This window comes from Notamacropus eugenii, chromosome 1, assembly GCF_028372415.1.
Source record: "Notamacropus eugenii isolate mMacEug1 chromosome 1, mMacEug1.pri_v2, whole genome shotgun sequence".
NCBI lineage: Eukaryota > Metazoa > Chordata > Mammalia > Diprotodontia > Macropodidae > Notamacropus > Notamacropus eugenii.
Window position 1 is genome coordinate 481885943 of NC_092872.1, and position 18511 is coordinate 481904453.

General features: G+C 43.1%; 1 protein-coding gene across 8 annotated transcripts in view; it reads left to right on the forward strand.

Moving 5' to 3' along the window:
• Positions 1–9243: 9243 nt before the first annotated feature.
• The window catches only part of HMCN2 (hemicentin 2), a 175963-nt gene continuing 166695 nt past the window's right edge, over positions 9244–18511 (forward strand). For 6 of the 8 annotated variants that reach the window (XM_072632716.1, XM_072632714.1, XM_072632719.1 and 3 more), the window contains exon 1: positions 9248–10238. In XM_072632716.1, coding sequence (XP_072488817.1) covers positions 9977–10238 — 262 coding nt within the window. In that variant the 5' untranslated portion in view covers positions 9248–9976. Of the gene's footprint in view, positions 10239–18511 lie in introns of all 8 variants that reach the window. The other 2 variants (XR_011972238.1, XM_072632720.1) reach the window with 2 other exon arrangements.

The window sequence follows — 18511 nt, forward strand, 5'->3', positions numbered from 1 at the left end:
CTTCATGGTCTTTACACAATGAGTGAAATGTTTGTGAGCTAGAAGGCGACTGACAGGGTGCCACTTGTCTCTGCTCCTATCAGGAGTTGGGGAACCAGTGTGGAAAACAAGCGGGGTAGGGGAAGCATGGTGGGTGGAGCCTTGGGATCAAGCCTCAGCTCTGCTGCATGACTGCATCCACCTCTTGAGTATTCCAAGCAACTCTCATGCTGCCTGTCAAAGAGCAGATGCAGGTCTGTATTGGTAGAGGGAGTTTCTTCACTGAGAATTGCTTAAACCAGTGAAATCACAGATCTTGCATTCCTCCACCCAAAATAAATAAATAAATAAAGGGAGCCACCTGGCCTCTATAAACTAGCTTCCCTGGGACTGGTAGGTATTTAGCAGAGCCCAGGATTTCCAATGACTTCCAAACAGTGAGGTTATACCAGTGGTATTTAGAGTTCCATTGAAAGAACACCAGCTGGTGCCAACCCTATTGTTGCTCTAAGTAGAAGACGGGGCTAGCTATTCATTCCACAAACATTTATGAAGCCCTACTGTGTGCTTAAATAAAAGATGGCGCTACCCTAGTAGAGGCTTGATACTGTTCTCTTCAAGAGGATCTCCAGAATGGTCCCAGGAAATAAGAGAAACTTTGGAAATTGAAATAGCTGAAGGGCTGTGGGAGGTAACTGGGCCTCAAGGACCAGGAGGAGTTTGGGGGTGTCCTGTGAGACACTGATGACCAAGAGGAGGGTTTATTCAGGGCATCAGGCCCTAGAGGGCGCCAGATACTCAGAGAATGCCATCTCACTCCTGGTCCCAGGAACCCAATGGGATAGTCTTGATCTTTAAATCTGGAGACTAGTTGTTGGTGCTTAGAGTTTATACAGAGGTTTATAGATTTAGAACTGGATAGCACCTTCAAGGCCATTTAGTCCAAACCTCCACATTTTAAGTGTGGCATTTGAATCCAGCCACAGTTCAAAGTCGAAGAGGAATTAGGATGCTGGCAGGATTTGAACCCAGGCCTTCCTGACTTAAAGTTCAAGCATTCCTTCCACTATCTCATTTATAAAGTGCTTAACAGTGCCTGGTATGTAGTAGTGCTTAAGAAACAATTGTTCCCTTTGTCTCATTCCTTTCTTGTTAGAACTGGAAGGAACCTTAGACTATAGAACACTGGTTATGTCATTTAAATAAACTGAAATGGTGAGAAACAGAAACAAGAAATAAAGTGAGCCTGAGGTGGTTATTTAAGAGGTAATGGAGGAGTAGGAGAAAGATTTACTTGACTGAGTCACTTTTGCTTTTAACACCGTAACATCTGAGGCCTCAGTTTCCCCATCTATAAAATGGAGGCAATCGGAGGTGATTTTTAAGGTCCTTCTCACCTTAATGTCACAAGATAGATTGGTTAGGCTTTGATTCTGTACTCCTGGGTCCAACAGTGGGCTTGACCTTGTGAGGCCAGCCAGATATGTCTCTTTTAAATTATAGAGCAAACAGACCAGCGTCAACAGAGCTAGCTGGGACAAGGCGCTATCATGTGGAAAGTCAAAGATCTCATTTAGTACAAGGGCCAGACAGACAGTATTTTCTGAAGCAAACAGGCGGCATGTGAGGGAACAAATGATTCCACTGAGACAATCTCTTAGGAAATGGGAATTTTTTGTTTTTTCTCATTATTTAGAGCCCAAAAATGTGGGGCTCCCAGGCGGCTGGAGAAGATGAAATGATGGGGCTGGGAAGTGATTGATGAAGTTCAGTTGTGTTTTTCTGTCTGATTCCTTTGTTTGTGGACTTCCAACCTCATCACGGCTCCTCTTGGCCTGAGGCTACATTCTTCCTTCTTCACCAAACAACTGTAGGGACAAGCTGTGGAGCAACTGCAGGCTGGACATTAGGAAAAAAAATGAATTTATGGGACCATGTTATCTGAGAGTCATGTTATCTAGAAAAACAGTCATAGGCTCCCTTTCATTGGTCTCATGAGGAACTTTGTGCCAAGGTGGAGTTGACTTCACACTTTCTATCTGAAGATAATAATAATAGCTAGCTTTTATATGAACACTAAGATTTGCAAAGTGATTTATGTGTCATCTTACTGGATCCTCACAACAATCCTAGGAGAGAGGTACTAATATTATGCCCATTTTACAGATGAGGACACTGAGAAATTAAGTGACTTTCCCAGGGTCACACAGCTAGTGAATGTCTGAAGAAGAATCGGGAAGTCATCTTCCTGACTCAAAATGCAGCATTCTATCCACTGTGCCACTTAGTGCCTCAATAGTAATTAATGAATGGTAAATAATCATAGCTCATGTGGCTTGGAGAATCAGGAGAACCACTTGATCAAAGAATTCTCTGGATCTACTTGAGATTATAGGGTGTGGACCTTTATCCACACAAAGGTGGGCACTTCTCATGATATTGGGTATGTACATTAACCATTGCTATTAAGAATGAGGGTCCCTTTCTGCCTTGCTAGAAGTCTAAGGCAAAGAAAGCTCCCTAGGAGAGTGAAGCCTTATTCTTAACCTTTTTTGTGTCCCTGGAGTCTTGGAAGTCTGTTGAAGCCTTTGGAACCTCTTCTCAGAATAATGTTTTTAAATTGGCTAACATAAAATATATAGGATTACAAAAGAAATCAGCTGTGTTGAAGTACAGTTACCAATAAAACCAAATTCATGGACCCCAGGTAAGAATCAGGGAAAAAGGAGGTGGTTTCCTACAAGAGTCCATCTCTTATCTATGCACACAACCTCCCCCTTCCCACCCTAACCACTGGGGACCAGTCAAGAGTCCTCTGTCATTCCAGCAAGCTGATTGGACACATGTCCATCTCCATGTTAAATGTCTACCTTTGTGAGGACAAAAGTCCATCCATTTGATAATGGATTGGGAACAACTCACCAAATCAAACTTCCTCACTCTTCACTGCTACACTTACATTTATACCAAGGTTAACTGATTCATGGGATTCTGGGAGTTGGGGCTAAGGATGGAAATCCAATCCAATAAGCATTTCACTACTTATCCAAGGCAGTGTATTAGTTGTTGGATTTTCACTGGAAAAAATGGAGGGGAACAAAGGTCCCTCTCCTCAGGTAGTTTACATTCTACCCGAGGGATACAATATGTAAACTGATGAGTATATACATGACAATTTGAAAAGGAAGAGAATACTATCACCTGGTGGATCTGAAGAGGCCTTGGAAACCAGGAGCAGGAGGTAAGAAAAGAATACATTCCAACGATGGTAGAAAACCTGTGCTTGGGGGCCCAAAGTAGTATGCCAAGTTTGGGCAATGGCAAGCTGAGCAGTGGGGCTGGAATGTAGCTTCTGTAGAGGGGAGGGAAGTGAAGGAAACCTGGAAAGGAAGCTAGAGTTAGATTCCTTAGGGGGTCATGGAACTACCATTAATGAAAGATGAATAAGTAAGAATTCAGGATCCCCGGGTAGATTGCCAAGAAGAGAAGAATAGCAATCCGTGCTTATAAAGTGCTTTCCCCCAAAGGGAGTTGGTTTGAGTATTATTATCCCCATTCTACAGATGAGGAAACAATTATCCCAGAGAGATTAAGTGACTTGTCTGATGTTACAGAAAACTACTTCTAAGTAACAGAATTATGATAGTCAGGGGTGCGCTGGTAAATGTTTTAACAAGCTCTCAAAAAAAAGTACTGCACACTTCAAATTCAATATGTGTTAACATTTATTTAAATCTTAACAATCAACAAAAAAACAAATCAAGCTCTGATTTGAAACTTTTGCCAATTCCCAAGGTATAAATGCTCACACTGAAAATAATCAACCCTCATGAACTGGTTTGAGCTAACTCCAGCTACTTGTAAGTGTTGGAGTCAGGACTCGACCCAAATCCTCTGATCTCTCTTTGGCTCATGGCATACTGTCATTCCTCCATCTTCCTGCTTCTCTCACCATTCCCATTATTTGGACTTTCCTTCTTCCTCTGGGGGTAATAAGGCTCATCTTTTTTGTAGAAGGCTGCTTCTTTGAAGTGTTTCACAAAGTCTCACATCTCTTCTTTTCTCCCCCTCATATGCTGGTCTGAGGCTCCCTGAAACCTCCACTGTTTGCATCAACATTGGTTAGTCAACTAAAGCAAAAGTAGTTTTCACCTGGAGAAGAGTCCAGCTAAAATTCATACATTACCTGGGGAGTGGCCTAGTCATCCTCTCTATGAGCACATCAGTACAATAAAAGTTTGTCAGATTCTCCATGTGACATCTTGGAGCCTAGGGGCCGAGATACAGGACTAGGAAGTATCAACTGGAGTAGGTGTAGCAAGACATCTTAGTAAGGCCAGGCTTAGAGTAGTGTCATTAGGAAAGCACCAGGCTAGGAGTAAGACCTGGGATCTAATCCCCACTTTGCAGGGATTCACTTTGTAACTGTGGAAGGTGGACTACTTATCCAATTTTTTAAACCTCAGATCTTCCTTGGCATAAGGGGTAAGAATGGGACCTTTCCCCCTACGCTGGTTAAAATGAGACATCCCATGTGTAATGTACGGTCTGATAAAGGAACATGGCACTATGGTTGGTAAACAAGTTTGTGACTAGTGGGCTCCTCCCTACGCAAGCAATCCCATTACATGTATAAACTGACTGACATACAGCTTCTTGATATTGAAGGCTACAAAAATTGTGTTATCAATAGCTGTGCAAATTTAATAGGCTACAATTTAGGAAGCTCATGGATAATCAAAGTAAATGCAGTTCCTGGAGCTCATGTTTTCATTCATCCTATGGGAGAGGGTGAGGTGCTACTTTTAGAATCACAAGATTTCAGAATTGGAAACCTCCCTCAGTGGCTACGGAAGGAGTGCTGGATCTGGAATCAGAGACTGTTGTTCAATTGTGTCTGACTCTTCCTGACCCAATTTGGGGTTTTCTTGGCAAAGATACTGGAGGGCTTTGCCATTTCCTTCTCCAGCTCATTTTACAGATGAGGAAACTGAGGCAAACAGGGTTAAATAACCTGCCCAGGATCACACAATTAGTAAATTAGTCTGAGGCTAAATTTGAACTCAGATCTTCCTGACTCCAGGCCCAGTGCTCTATCTGCTGTGCCCCTGAGCTGCCCTGGAATCAGAGAATCTAACTTCAGATACTAGCTCTTCCCCTTACTACCTGTGTGGTTTTTTTTAGCTAAACTTGTCTGGTCCTCGGCTTTCTTATCTATAAGATGAGGGAGTTGTGTTACATGGCCTCACAGGTCCTTGTAGTTTGTAATCAATAATCCCTCCAGTCAAACCCATACTAAGAAGGAATCCCTGCAAAAACATACCCCTTAACTAGTTATCTGACTTCTGCTTGAGAGAGGTCTCACTACCTCTCCTGGCAGTTGTTGTACTTAGGCAGAGCTAGAATGGTTAGAAAGTTTGTGATGACATCAAACCTAAATTTATCCCGTCCTATCCAGTGTTCTTAGCTCTTTCCTTTGGGACTAAAAAGAACAAATTGAATCACTTTTCCATGTGATCAACAGCCTTTTAAGTATGTGTAGCCTCAGTTCCTAGCACGGGGGCCTGGCTGTGCACTTGGCGTAGGTGCCTAATAAATGCCTTGTTGATCTCTCATATCCCCCACCCCCATCCTGCCCCATACCTCACCCCTGCATATACCATTTTTTCTAGGCTAAATATTTCTAGTATCATTAATCAGTCTTACATAGCAGGGACACAAGAACTTTCACCATTCATTTGTTCTCCTCTGGACATTTCCAATTTACGTGTCTTTCCTTAACTAGGTTTTATATCAAAAAAATTGAGAGCTGGCTGCTATTAGCCTTTAAAATATACCTTACTTGACTGCTAATTAGCTAATGGAACAGAGAACATGAATAGATGCAGTGGGAAGGGCTGGATATGGAGTCATAGGACCTAACTTCAAATTCTGACAGCCATTTTCTTCCGTTTTAAAAAATAAATTAATTTTTAGTTTTCAGCATTTGCCTTTATAAGATTTTGGGTTCTAAATATTTTCCCCTCTCTCCTTTCTCTCCTTTCTAAAACAGCATGCAATCTGACATAGGCTATACATGTATGATCATATTAAAAATATTTCCACATTAGTGAGGTTGTGAAAGAAGAATAAGAACAAAAGGGAAAACCCATGAAAGAGAAAAAACAAAAGAAAGAGAAAATAGTCTGCTTTGCTCTGCATCCAGACTCCATAGTTCTTTCTCTGGATGTGGATAGCATTTTCCAGCATGAGTCTTTTGGAATTGTCTTAGATCACTGCACTTCAGCCATTTTTTACCTACGTGACCTTGGGCAAACTACTGAGGTGGAGCCAGGAGTGTGCTGGCAAATGTTTAACAATTGACTCTCCAAGGAAAAACAAGTGCACATAACACATCTATCTATCTACCTACCTATCTATCTATCTATCTATCTATCTATCTGTCTGTCTGTCTGTCTATCTATATCTTATCTATTTGTCTATCATCTATGGCAATCAGGATTAAGTGATTTGTCCAGAGTAAGTGTAGTATAAACCAGTAAGTGTCTGAGTTTGGATCTGAACTCAGATCCCACTGACTCCAGGTCTAGTACTCTATCCACTGAGCCACCTAGCTGCCCCCACGTGACATATTTTTTGTTTAAATTGCCTTAATAACCTTTTCTCCATCACTTCCTTAAGTCTAGACAATCAACAAAGCAATAAATCCAGTTCTGATTTGTAGTGTTTGCTGATTCCCAAGATAGAAGTATTGACACTGAACCTTTAACAATCAGCTCTCCTGAACTAGCCAGTGTGAGCTGGCTCTAGCACACCTCTGGATATGTCTGCCTTATCCTTCATATGATAGGATTATGCTACATGATCTTTAAGGTTCCTTCTGACTCTGTTTCTAAGATCCTACTGCTCTCTGTATCCAAGACTAGCGTGGCAGGTTTTCGTGGCCTTCAAAAATTCACCAAACTCCGTTCCATGTGTACATCAGGTAGCCTCTTCCTAGGCACCTGGGGTTTCTTAAGGTTCACAAGCTGAATTTTACCATCAAGGTAGCCCTCTTTCCCCAGGGCTTTTTTTTGTCCTTTGAGGACATTAAAGCTCAGTTTTTAGCCACAGACCAAGGTTCTAAGTGACAAAAGCCACCCCTGTAATTATGTAATTATCCTTCATCTCTCCAGGTCTCAGTTAATCCGGGTGTCAGTGTAGAGTTGTGGAAAGGAAGCTAGTGAGTCAGTAGAATGGGGAATGATTCATGGCACTGATCCTTGCTAATGGTGAGACTGTGGGCAAGACATTTAACGCCACTCCCCCTCTCAGTTTGCTTATCTGTAAAATGGGGATGATAGCACTACCTTGCTCAAGAATGTTGGCCTCCAATGAGGTGATGCTTGAGAAATGCTTTGTGAACCCTAAAGGTCAGTATAAAGGTCAATGTTTTATTGCCTCCTACTTTAATGATTATACCTTTCCAGTTTGGTGGGCTTTTGCCATTTACAAAGTATTTTCAATTCATTAATTCATTTGATCCTCAAGGTAGCCTCTCCACACAGGATTTAAACCTGGGAGGATCCTTCGAGATTGTAGGTGCAGAGATTGAATTATGGAAGGCACTCCAGTAGTCATCAAGTCTGACCTCTTCTTACAGAGACTGAGGCTGAGAGAGGGTGACTTGGTTTCTCTCATGGTGGGGAAGGCATCATGTTTAGTGGAAAGAGTAAGTTTGAGTCTTACGCCTACACTTGATAGCTGTATAACCATGGATGATCTACTTAGCCTCCCTGAGCCTCAGTTTCCTCAGCTGCAAAATGGAGATATTAGTACCTGTAGTGTCTCCCTCACTGGGTTATTTTGAGAATGGACTGAGGTAGTGTAAAGCCCAAATACTTAATGTTTAAATAATGCTTACGATAATGTTTATTAATGTTAAACAATCATTATTAGTAGTAAGTTACAGAGCTAGGATTGGAATTCCTATCCGCTGAAACACCAAATATGGACTTTTCCCCTTCTAAGAGGTCATCATCCCAATTTTTCATAAGAGAGGGATGTCTAAAAGAGTTTGGAAATGTTGAGATCCTTACCCAAATGTCAGGAGCTGGTGCCAGGGAACTGTTTGCTCTCCTTTTTTCTTTTCTCCTCTTCTTCCCTTAGGGACTGTCTACAGAATTAGGGCGGGAGGAGGGATGGGAGGGTGGAGGAAAGAGGAGTAGAGGCTTTCTCTGGGAGCAGCAAACTGATCTATGTTAGATTCTTTCTTCCATCTAGCCCCTGATTTTGCTCATTAAAGTCTTGGCACCTATTTGTGAATGAACGTGGGAAAAGACTCTTTGGACTAGAATGGGGTGGGGAGTCACAGAATCAAAGTTGGAAGTACCCTCAGCAGAGAGGACTTGTCTATCTTGTTCATACTTGAAAAAGAATCCCCACCACAATAGATCAGATCCCGTAGACCCTGCTTGAAAACCTCCAAAGAGATAGAATTCACTAGCTCTCAAGGCAACCATTCCCACTTTCTGAGTACTCTAAAGATTAGGAAGTTTTCCCTGACCTCAAGTTTGAATTGGCCACTGAGACTTCTACTCATTGCTGCTTCTACCCTTTGGAGCCAACAAGTTTGGTCCCTCTCCCAGGTGACAGCCCAGTGAAATACTTGAAGGTAGTCATCTTGTCCCTTTTCAACCCCATTTCCCAGCATCGTCTTTTCCAAGAGAAACATCGCTACTTCCTCCAACCCTGTATCTCATAACTAGTCCATACAACAAAAAATAAACAGAATAGGTACTTGTCAACAGCCTCTCCAGTGCCAGGAATTGTGCTAGGTTATAGGAAATGTCAGGACTTGAACTCCATAGAGGCTTAACAAACCTTTGTTGCATTGCTTAGATAAGATGGTCTCTACCCTCATTGCATTCTCTATGTATGTAATTGTCATTCAGTCATTTCAATTGTATCTAACTCTTTGTAACCCCACTTTGGAGTTTTCCTGGCAAAGATATTGGAATGGCTTGCCTCTCCTTCCAATTCATTTTAAAAATGGGGAAACTGAGGCAAACAGGATTAAGTGACTTGCCCAGGCTCACACAGCTAGTTGTGTCTGAAGTCATTTTTGAACTCAGGAAGAGGAGTCCTCCCGACTCCAGATGGGGTATTATATCCACTGCACCACCTAGCTGCCCATTCTATGTAGTAGGAGGAATAGAATATATACCAAAAAAACCTGCGATAGGTAGGAGGACCCGAAGATACAAAAACAAAAGGAAAATATGCTCCCTGCCCTCAAGAATCTTACATTCCACAGAGAAGAAAACTGTGTCAGAAAGGTTTATTCAGTGCACTAAAATGCATATAAATGCGAACTATTATCATAAGGAAGTGTGAACCAAGTGCTTCATGGTGTTTTACCCTAACGCGCTGTCCCGGGGAGCAGAGGCACAGGTGCCTCCTGCGATCCCTCCTCCCCTCTATGCCACTCCCCTCCCTGGCCAGCCACATTTCTGTGCTTCTTCCCCTTAATTCCCATTTCTTGGCTCCTTGGCTGAGGCTGCTTCTCCTTCAGCTGTCAGCCCAGTGTCCTCCCCTAACCTCCCCAGCCAGAGAGGAGCAGAGCAGAGCGCAGGGAGAAGGGAAAGTTTGAGTCACGGGGGATTGGGGGTAGTCCGAGGGGAGGGGCGGGAGGCAGGCTCGTGGCCCCGCACAGAGTGGCCTTTAGGATCCGCCCAGGCTCCCACTCGAAGACTGCAAGCCCCTTTCCCGCACGCACCAGCTGTAACCCGAGGCCTTGCAGGGCGCACACCGAGCTGTGGCTGCTAGTGCTTTGCGCTGCCCTGAAGTGCGCTCGCCTCTCGGGGCTGGCATCCCGGAGGACTTTTTGGAGGGGGTGGAGGGCACAGTTAGTCAGAGCAGTCTCGGAGTGCAGGACGGGGAAGCTCAGTGTCAGGAGGGCATCCTTTCTGCCGCTTCACCTTAGAAGCGGCTGCAAGCGTGCGCTCTCAGCGCAGGCATGACTCCCGGGGCGCTGCTGTCGCTCCGAGGACTAGGGCTGCTGCTGCTGCTAGTGGCAGCGGCTGCTGGGGCGCCTCCAGGGGAGTCTGTGCTCCCCGCCTCCGGAGATGCCACTCTGGCTTTCGTCTTTGATGTCACTGGCTCCATGTGGGATGACCTGAGGCAGGTGGTCGAGGGCGCCTCCAGGATCCTGGAGCGAAGCCTCAGCGGGCGAAGCAAAGCCATCTCCAACTACGCACTGGTGCCCTTCCATGACCCAGGTACTCTGTCCCTCCCTCCCCTGCGGTAAAGCCACCTGATGATCTGGTAACCCTGTGCTCTTTCGGTTTGAGCGTGTCATTCCCTGGAGAATCCAGCTGGGAAAGCTCAGAGGTCCCTGATTGTGCGCTCTGAGTAAGGCTCTGGCACTGTTAGGAAGACCTTTATCTCCTTTCCTAGCCTGCGCCTCCTAGTCCAAGGGGGTTCTCAGTCGCGTCTCTGAGAACAGCCAGACCTCCTTCTCTTTGCTTGTGTTCAAAACCTGGGGTACAGAAACTTTGTGTTCCCTGACTGTGCACCCAGGGGAGATCTAGGCAAAATCTTCCATGGGAACCCTGGCATGCCCTCTGTGCCTGATCTAATGTAGAAAAAGTAGCGTCTCGGAAGGTTCTAGGGCTCACTCTCCTTTGACCATGCTCCCTGATATTCTGAATTGTGTAAAGTCAGATGGGGGCTCTCCTGGATGACTAGAAAATCTTCCTCCTCTACAGATGGAATTGTTGAATAATCTAAAACTGGAATTTTGAAGGGTGACTTTTTCCTAGATCTGGGTGGTGTCCACTCTTAGCTGTCACATCTAAAATCCATTTTCTACCCTATGTTCAACTATTCAATCTTATGCAAAAACAAAGCTGGACATATATAGCTCAAACAGATCCTTAATAGGGCCAATTTGAGAATACACACACACACACACACACAAACATTATAATATACATTAATATATACAGTGGGGGCAACTAGGTGGAGCAATGGGTTGAATACCTAGCACAGTGCCTGGTACACAATAAGTGCTCTGTAAATGTAGTTATTATTATTAATCATTAATATTATTATTAAATTTTATTATTAATTTTTATACAAGTGTATTTGACCCTTGCAGGCCCCTCTATAACAGGAGGACAGAAGGGTGGGATTTTGCTATTCTCATATGGAGCAGACACTCAGGGCTCACCCAAAGGAAAGAAGTAAGGGAATATTGGGAGAAGGGAAGAAACAGTTCCTTTCAGAGTTCTAATTCTTTTTCTGTGACTGATACTGATTAGATTCCTAAGCCCAAATTCACATAGCCTCCTTTCCCCCTGGTTTTTAACTTCTTCCTCCACCCAGATATTATTCAACTTTGGCCTCTGAGCCAGCAAAACATCTGATCAAAAGCTCTGTCTTGCTTTTTCTGGTTCAGTCTAAGAATTTTTCATTGTGGAGTAAATCAGAACTGGGCAGGGTTATCCTTCCCACTGATTGCCTTCTTAGCATCAGAGAGTGTGAGCCCAAGTATGCCCTGGGAGTCTTATCCTGATCTTAGCCATCCATGCTGTATTTCCTCTGGCCATGCCTCTACCATTACCCCTTGGGCTCTTGAGCATTGAGATGTCTCCTCACTTGCTCCTTGCTGTCCCCTTTTCAGTGGATTTTAATTTGACCGTTAGTTAGCAAGTAAGGTCTCACTTGTGCTGGGCCCAAGTGCTAGCCATTGTGAATGATACAGAAAGAAAAAAGTGATACAGACTTTGCCTTCAAGTTACTTGCAACTGAATTAGAGTTGAGATATGCCCAGGAGGCAGAACAGCTGTGTGTTAGAGAAGTTGGACTTAGAGTCCACAGACCTGAGTTCAAATCCTACCTTAGACGTTTACTAGTGTGACTCTGAGTAAATCATTTGAGCCTCAGCTTTCTTAACTCTAAAATGAGGGTGCTGTGTTCAAAGATATCTCAGGTTCCTTCCAGCTCTAAATCTGTGCTCTTATGCTAGGTCAAACAATAAGTGTTTATATCAGAGTACAAGTCTTAACTTTGGCCCACTGAGCCCTACAGTAGTGATATTCTGATGAATTCAATTTAATTCAGTTCAACAAGCATTTATTAAGCTCCATGCTAGACACTGGGGGGGATATAAAATTAAAAACAAAAACAGTTCCTGCACTCAAGAAACTAAATTCTACTGAAGTATCAAATCCAGGGGAGCCTCAGGGCAGGGCATTGACTTCTCTAGTGATGGTGAAAACTAACCTATTTCCCCAGTTCCTCAGCATCTCCCCCAGCACCATTCCTCATATATCCAAGGTAACATTGGGTAGTGGAAAGAGAGCTTATCGGTAGTCAGGAGACCGCGGTTCAAGGCTTGGCAGTTCAAGGCTTGGCTCTGCGGTACTCATTGTGTTTGGCTGGGCAGTTGTGGGAGAGGAATTTACTGCTTTTACTCTGAAAAAACAGAGGCAATAGTTTTTATGCTATCTGCTTCACAAGATTATTGTGGAGAAAATGCTTTGTAACTTGTAAAATACTCTATGATTTTCTTGAAATGTGTTGAATTTTTCTTTTTGTATTCAGACTCAGTTTTGGAAACCTCCCCATTCTGTTTCCCTTAGCTGCTCTTTCCCTGCCTGTTCCTTTGCCAGGGTCACCACCTCATCACTGCATGTAGAGTGGGAAGGGACCTTAGAGGTCATCTCATCCAACCCCCTTCGTTTTACAAATGAGAAAACTGAGGCCCAGAGAAGTGGTGTCTTGCTCAAGGGCGTACAGGAAACGTGAAGCCGAGTTGAGATGTGAACTCTTTCAGCTTCTCTGGGCTGTGGCTTTAGGTCTGGTATTCGTTCCACTGCCTCACCCTTCCTCCTAGCATCTCCAGGCCCTAGTGCTTTCTCCTCCTCATCCCTCCCACCCTAATGCCATGAATAACTCTTGGGCATTGATCACTTCCCCCACAGAATCATAGGATCTTGGAGTTGGAAGGGCTCTTGAGTTTGGTTCTTGAACAAGAATTCTCTCAACAATCTAGTCAAGAAAGAATTATTTTAGCTTTTTCTTGAAGCCCTCCAGTGATGGGGGACTTATTACTTTCCCTTATACACTGAGAAATTTTTAGTTATTGGAAAGTTTTTCCTTACATTAACCCCTTATCTATCTCTTTTTGGGCAGCTAAGTGGCACAGTGGATAGAGCATTGGGCCTGAAGCCAGGAAGTCTAATCTTCCTGAGTTCAAATCTAGCCTCAGATACTTACTAACTGTGTGGCTTTGGGCAAGTCACTTAATCCTGTTTGCCTCAGTTTCCTCATCCATAAAATGAGCTGGGGAAGGAAATGGCAAACCACTCCAGTTTCTTTGCCAAGAAGAGCCCTCAAGTGGGTTCACAAAGAGTTGTAGGTGATTGAAACAACTGAACAACACCTCTCTTCAGTCTCCTCTCCTTGCTCTTCTGTTCTCCAATCCAAACAAGTGAAGTCTTGTGCTAGATGGTGCAGAGGATAGAGAACCAGACCTGCAGTCAGGAATTCAAGTTCAGCTTTAGACACTTCCTAGGTCTGTAACCCTGGGCACGTCACTTAATCCCTGTCAGGCTCAGTTTTCTTATCTACAAAATATAGATAATAATAACATCTATGTCCCAGAGTTTTTGTGAGGAAAAAATGAGATAATGTTTGTAAATCACTTTGCAAACCTTAAAGTATATAAAATTTCTTTTTCTTCTTCTTTTTCTCTCCTCTTCCATCTCCTTCTCCTCCCCCTTCTTCTCCTTCTCCTCTTCCTCCTCCTCCACCTCCTCATTCTTCTTCTTCTCCTCCTCCTCATTCTTCTTCTTCTTCTCCTCCTCTTCCTCCTTATTCTTCTTCTCCTTTTCCTCCTCCTGCTCCTGCACCTCCTTCTCTTCCTCCTTCTCCTTCTTGGCACAAATGTTTGTAAGGTGTCCCCAGCTCCCCAGTATAGGAAAGAGAGAGACCTCAGAACTCAATGAGAAGCTACAAGGGAAGCCGGGAGTCTAACAGCCTCCTGCTTCAACTAATTATTCCTGATAATTAGGCATTACTTTTTTTAAATATCAATTTCCTTTTTATTATTAACTTAGCAGACATAAACATTTCAATATACAGACAACAAAGAATTGCATATCAAATTGTGAACTTCTTTTATGTACAATTTTTTCATGTGTATGTTAAGTTTTGCATCATAATAACAAAACTGCCTTGCTTGCCTGTCTTCTTATGTCTTCTCTTCTGCGTAATTTTTAAATACTACATTGACGCCCTTTTCTTCCTTCTTTTTTTAAAAATCACTATTATTACCCACCAACTTCTCCTCCCCTCCAAAATTTTCCTTATCTAAAAAAGTACTGTCAACACATTGGCTATGCTTGAAAATGTACATCTCATTCAGCACCTCTAGTTGATAGTTTTCTTTTTTTAAATTAATTTTTTTCAGTGAGCAAAAATCAGTTCTCTGTCCCTCCCTTGCTCATTGGGAAAAAATGAAAAGGAAACCTCACTTTTGTAACAAATACATAAAGTCAAACAAAACAAATTCATGCATTGGCCAAGCCCCCAAAATATGGCTTGTTCTGCTCTATAAGCCCATTACTTCTCTGGGTCCTCTGGTCAGGATGAGTGATGGTGACCCTCTATGAACCTTGTCTTGGATGCCATACATAACACACTTTTGATATGTGTTGTGGATTAAAATCACTTCAATTAAACAGGCATTTATTAAGCAACTATATGCAAGTCACTCTGCCCTGTGGATATAAAGGCAAAACAAAGCAAGTCAGAAAAGCAAACCATTTTCTCCCCTCTCTAATCCATCTTTCAAATACCTGCCAAAGCATAGGTCTCACGATGTCAATCTCCTGCTCCATGAGCTAGTCAACTTGTGTTTAGTTTGAAAATCTTTTTACAGATTGGTCCCTACCTACTTTTCCAAGCTTATTACATCCCCCCCACCCCATGCACTCTTTGGTATAACCAAACTAGCCTTATGCTGTTATTCATACTTGCCAGTCCATCTCCCATCTCCATGCCATTGCCTGGGCTGTTTCCAATGCCTGGAACACAGCTTTCCCTTTCCTCTACCTCTTAGAATTGTTACCTTTCTTTGGAGCTCAGACCAAACAACACTTCCTACATGAGGTCTTTCTTGACCCCCATGTCCTTGCTACCATTGCCTCCCACTACTATCCCAAATGACTATGTATTTATATACTTTGTATGTATGTTTATTCATATGCGTACATGCTGTTTCCTCCAGAAAATGTAAGCTCCTTGAGGGCAGGGATGGTTTCATTTTTCTCTTTGTATTCCCAGAAGCCAGTGCAGTGTCTAGCACATAGTAGGCACTTAAATGTTGGCTGATTGAAGGAGCTTACACGTTACTGAGAAGTTGGGGGCGGGATACAATATCTAAATAGTTAATTAAAATATAAAAATAGATAAAATTTAAATAGGTAAAGAGAGCCTAAACAATTAGGGAAGGCAGGGGTTAAGAAAGGCGGATGCTTAGGTAGAAACTAATACGAGCCTTGAAGGAAGGCCAGAATTCTAAGGGGATGAAGTGAGGAGTGAAGTGAATTACAGGGAAATGGGAGGAGGAGAGCAGGGACACAGGCTATGAAAAGAAATAGTAGTTTTCTTCTTTAGTTCTTTTCATGCTTTTATCCTGTCTCCTTTCCTGGACTGGTAAGTGTCCTGAGAAGGGGGGCCTTCCTACTGCTTTTTTTTATCTTTCCCTTTCTTCCCCTTCCCCTCCTCAGAATGCTCAGTGTAGGATTCTGTACAAGTAAGCAATCAATCCTCTTTACTGCCTGCCTGAAGCTAGAGGAAGCTTCAGAACAGAAAGTGCCCTTTATGTGTGTGTGCGTGCATGCGTGAAGGGAATGGCTGGTGGTATGGATGGGCTCTTTGGAAACTCTGTGAGTGACATTGTTATTAACTAGTCTCTCATGATAAAATAAAAATGGGGGGAAATCAATCCTTCATGTTAGGAGAAAATCCAACTCTTCTGCTAGGTCCCAGGGTACAAGTCTCTTTCTTTTAAATTCAGAAGCCTGCCCCAATCCCAGAAAAGTGCCAGGCACAGATACCAGTCATTGTATTGACACAGAAAGACAGGCAAACAAGGAACTGTGTCTGGTTTGTGGAGATAAGAGCTTCACTAAAGGACTGTGTTACAGCAGGCTTCTCTTTGTCTCTCCTCTCCCTTCCTCCTTCCCTCATTCTCCCTCCTTTCCTTTATTTCTCTCTCCCCTTCTCTTTTTCTCCTTCCCTCTCACATTTTCTGTCATGCTTTCTCATTCTTTCTTCCCCTCCCTGTCATATTCTCTCTCTCTCTCTCTCTCTCTCTCTCTCTCTCTCTCTCTCTCTCTCTCGGTAGGGGGTTTTCAGAATGCTCGTACTGGTGAGGAGATGAGGAGTGAAGGAATGTCTGTATGTTACTTTGTATGCTCTCAGTTAGCCCCCTTGACTCCTGGATCTGAACTGTGTTTCCTTGTGCTTGAAATGAGGTGTCAAGAACTTCAGGTACCAAACTAATGTCTGTGCTGGGGCCCACAAGAAGTGGCAAAAAGATAAAAATGAAATATTCCCTGCCCTCAAGGAGCTTACTTCCTGTATGAGGAGGTAATATCTGTGTATACACACACACATGCATAAACACACACATAAAGTAAATTCGAGACGATTTTTGAAGAGTGAGAATGCTGGAGTGGGGGGGGGGAGGATCAGGAAAGGCTTTATTTAGATTTTAAAAGATGGTATTGCAGTTGAATTTTAAAGGAAGTCAGAAATTCTAAGAAGTGGAGGTGAGGAGAATGTACATTGTTGGCATATGAGGCACAGCCAGTGCAAAGAAAGGCATGGAGAGATGGGAAATGGAGTATTGCGTGGGAAAAACAGCATGGGGCAAGGGTCTTATTCTGTTTTGACTCCTTTGGGTCCCCATTCTACCATGACTCCAGGGACCCTCGGGTAGCATTATTATCGTAGGATTATACTTCTACGTGTATGTATATTTGATCTTATCTCTTGCCTTCTCATTTAGCAGATTGTCCTCACAAATCATTCTCCTCACCCCTGCGAATATTCAGTCTTTCCCTCTCTATTAGTTCCTTCCCTACTGCTTAAAAACATGTCCACGATACCCCATCATTAAAAAAAGTCCTCACTTCATTTGATCATCTCCAGAAACTGTCATCTTCAATCCCTTCTCCCTTACATAGCCAAAGTCCTGGGAAAGCTGTTTATTCTTATTACTTGTACTTCCTCTCCTCTCAGTCTGGCTTTCTACTTTATCATTCAACTAAAACTGATGTTTAAAATTTACCTGTGGTCTCTCTTAGCAGTGCTTTTTATTTAAAAATAAATTTTTATTGAAATCTTGTTTTTACATTGCCTGCATTTGCTAGTGTCCCTCCCCCTCTTCCTTCCAGAGAGCCTTTTCTTTTCTAATAAAGATTAAAGAAGAGGGGGGTGGGAAACAGTACAACAAACTAACCAAACTGTTGAAATATATTGTGATGTGTAGTGTTTCATACCACAGTCTCCCAAAGAGGGCAAGTGCCTTCTTAGGTCTATTTTTGGGGGTCAAGCTTGGTCACTTGCCACATAGTAGGTGCTTAATAAATCCTTGCTCAATTAAGATCCAGAGATAGAAGAAATCTTAATCATCATTTCCTTCAATGACTTCGTTTCACAAATGAAGAAGCAGAGGCCCAGAGGGGATGAATGACTTCCTTATCATTTTTTGCATTAGGGTTTGCACTGAGCCATATTGTGAAAAACTGGCTGCATTGCTGTATGGGGTGAGGGAAGGTCAGACAATAAGATGGGCTCATCCTTGGAGTTCTGGCGGCTCCCAGATTGAAACTGGTGATCTTAATGTGATTCTTAAAGCAGATTATAGGAAATAATATCAAATATCATCAATATATGCTTCCTGTAAAGAGGAGAGCTCCCCTGAGCTTTGGCCCAGCAGAAGCTGTATCTACTTGGTATGGGAAGTGGATGACGCCTTAGGGCTTGGGGGAATATTTTGCTGGGAGTTTGCCAGCAAACTGGAGCTTTCCTGTGCACCTGGACTCAGTGTCTTTGAAATTCCTGCTACTGAGAAACCCAATTCAAATGTCCAAGGAGAAATTCCATGGGGTGATGTGGTTTCCCAGAACCCAGCTCTATGCCTTTCTCTTAGGAGATGTAGAAAGCATGTCCCTGTGGTTAGTGGACATGTGCTTTGGTGTCAGTTGCTTAGTGTGAAGCAATAAGGGGACCAAGGTTAGGGGTGCAGCATGCTGTTCATCACAGACAAGTAAGCTTCATACTGTTCTTTGGCCCCATACTTCTCCTCAAATTCTGGCCAGCCAGTGTATACCACCTCAAAGGGGAGCAAAAGAGGGAATATGGATGGTTTGATACAGTCCTGTACTTACCACTGAGAAAACACCCCCCAAACATGGTATGATCCATGGACCATCCATGGACCATCTTCTTTGTATGGACATGGATATCATGT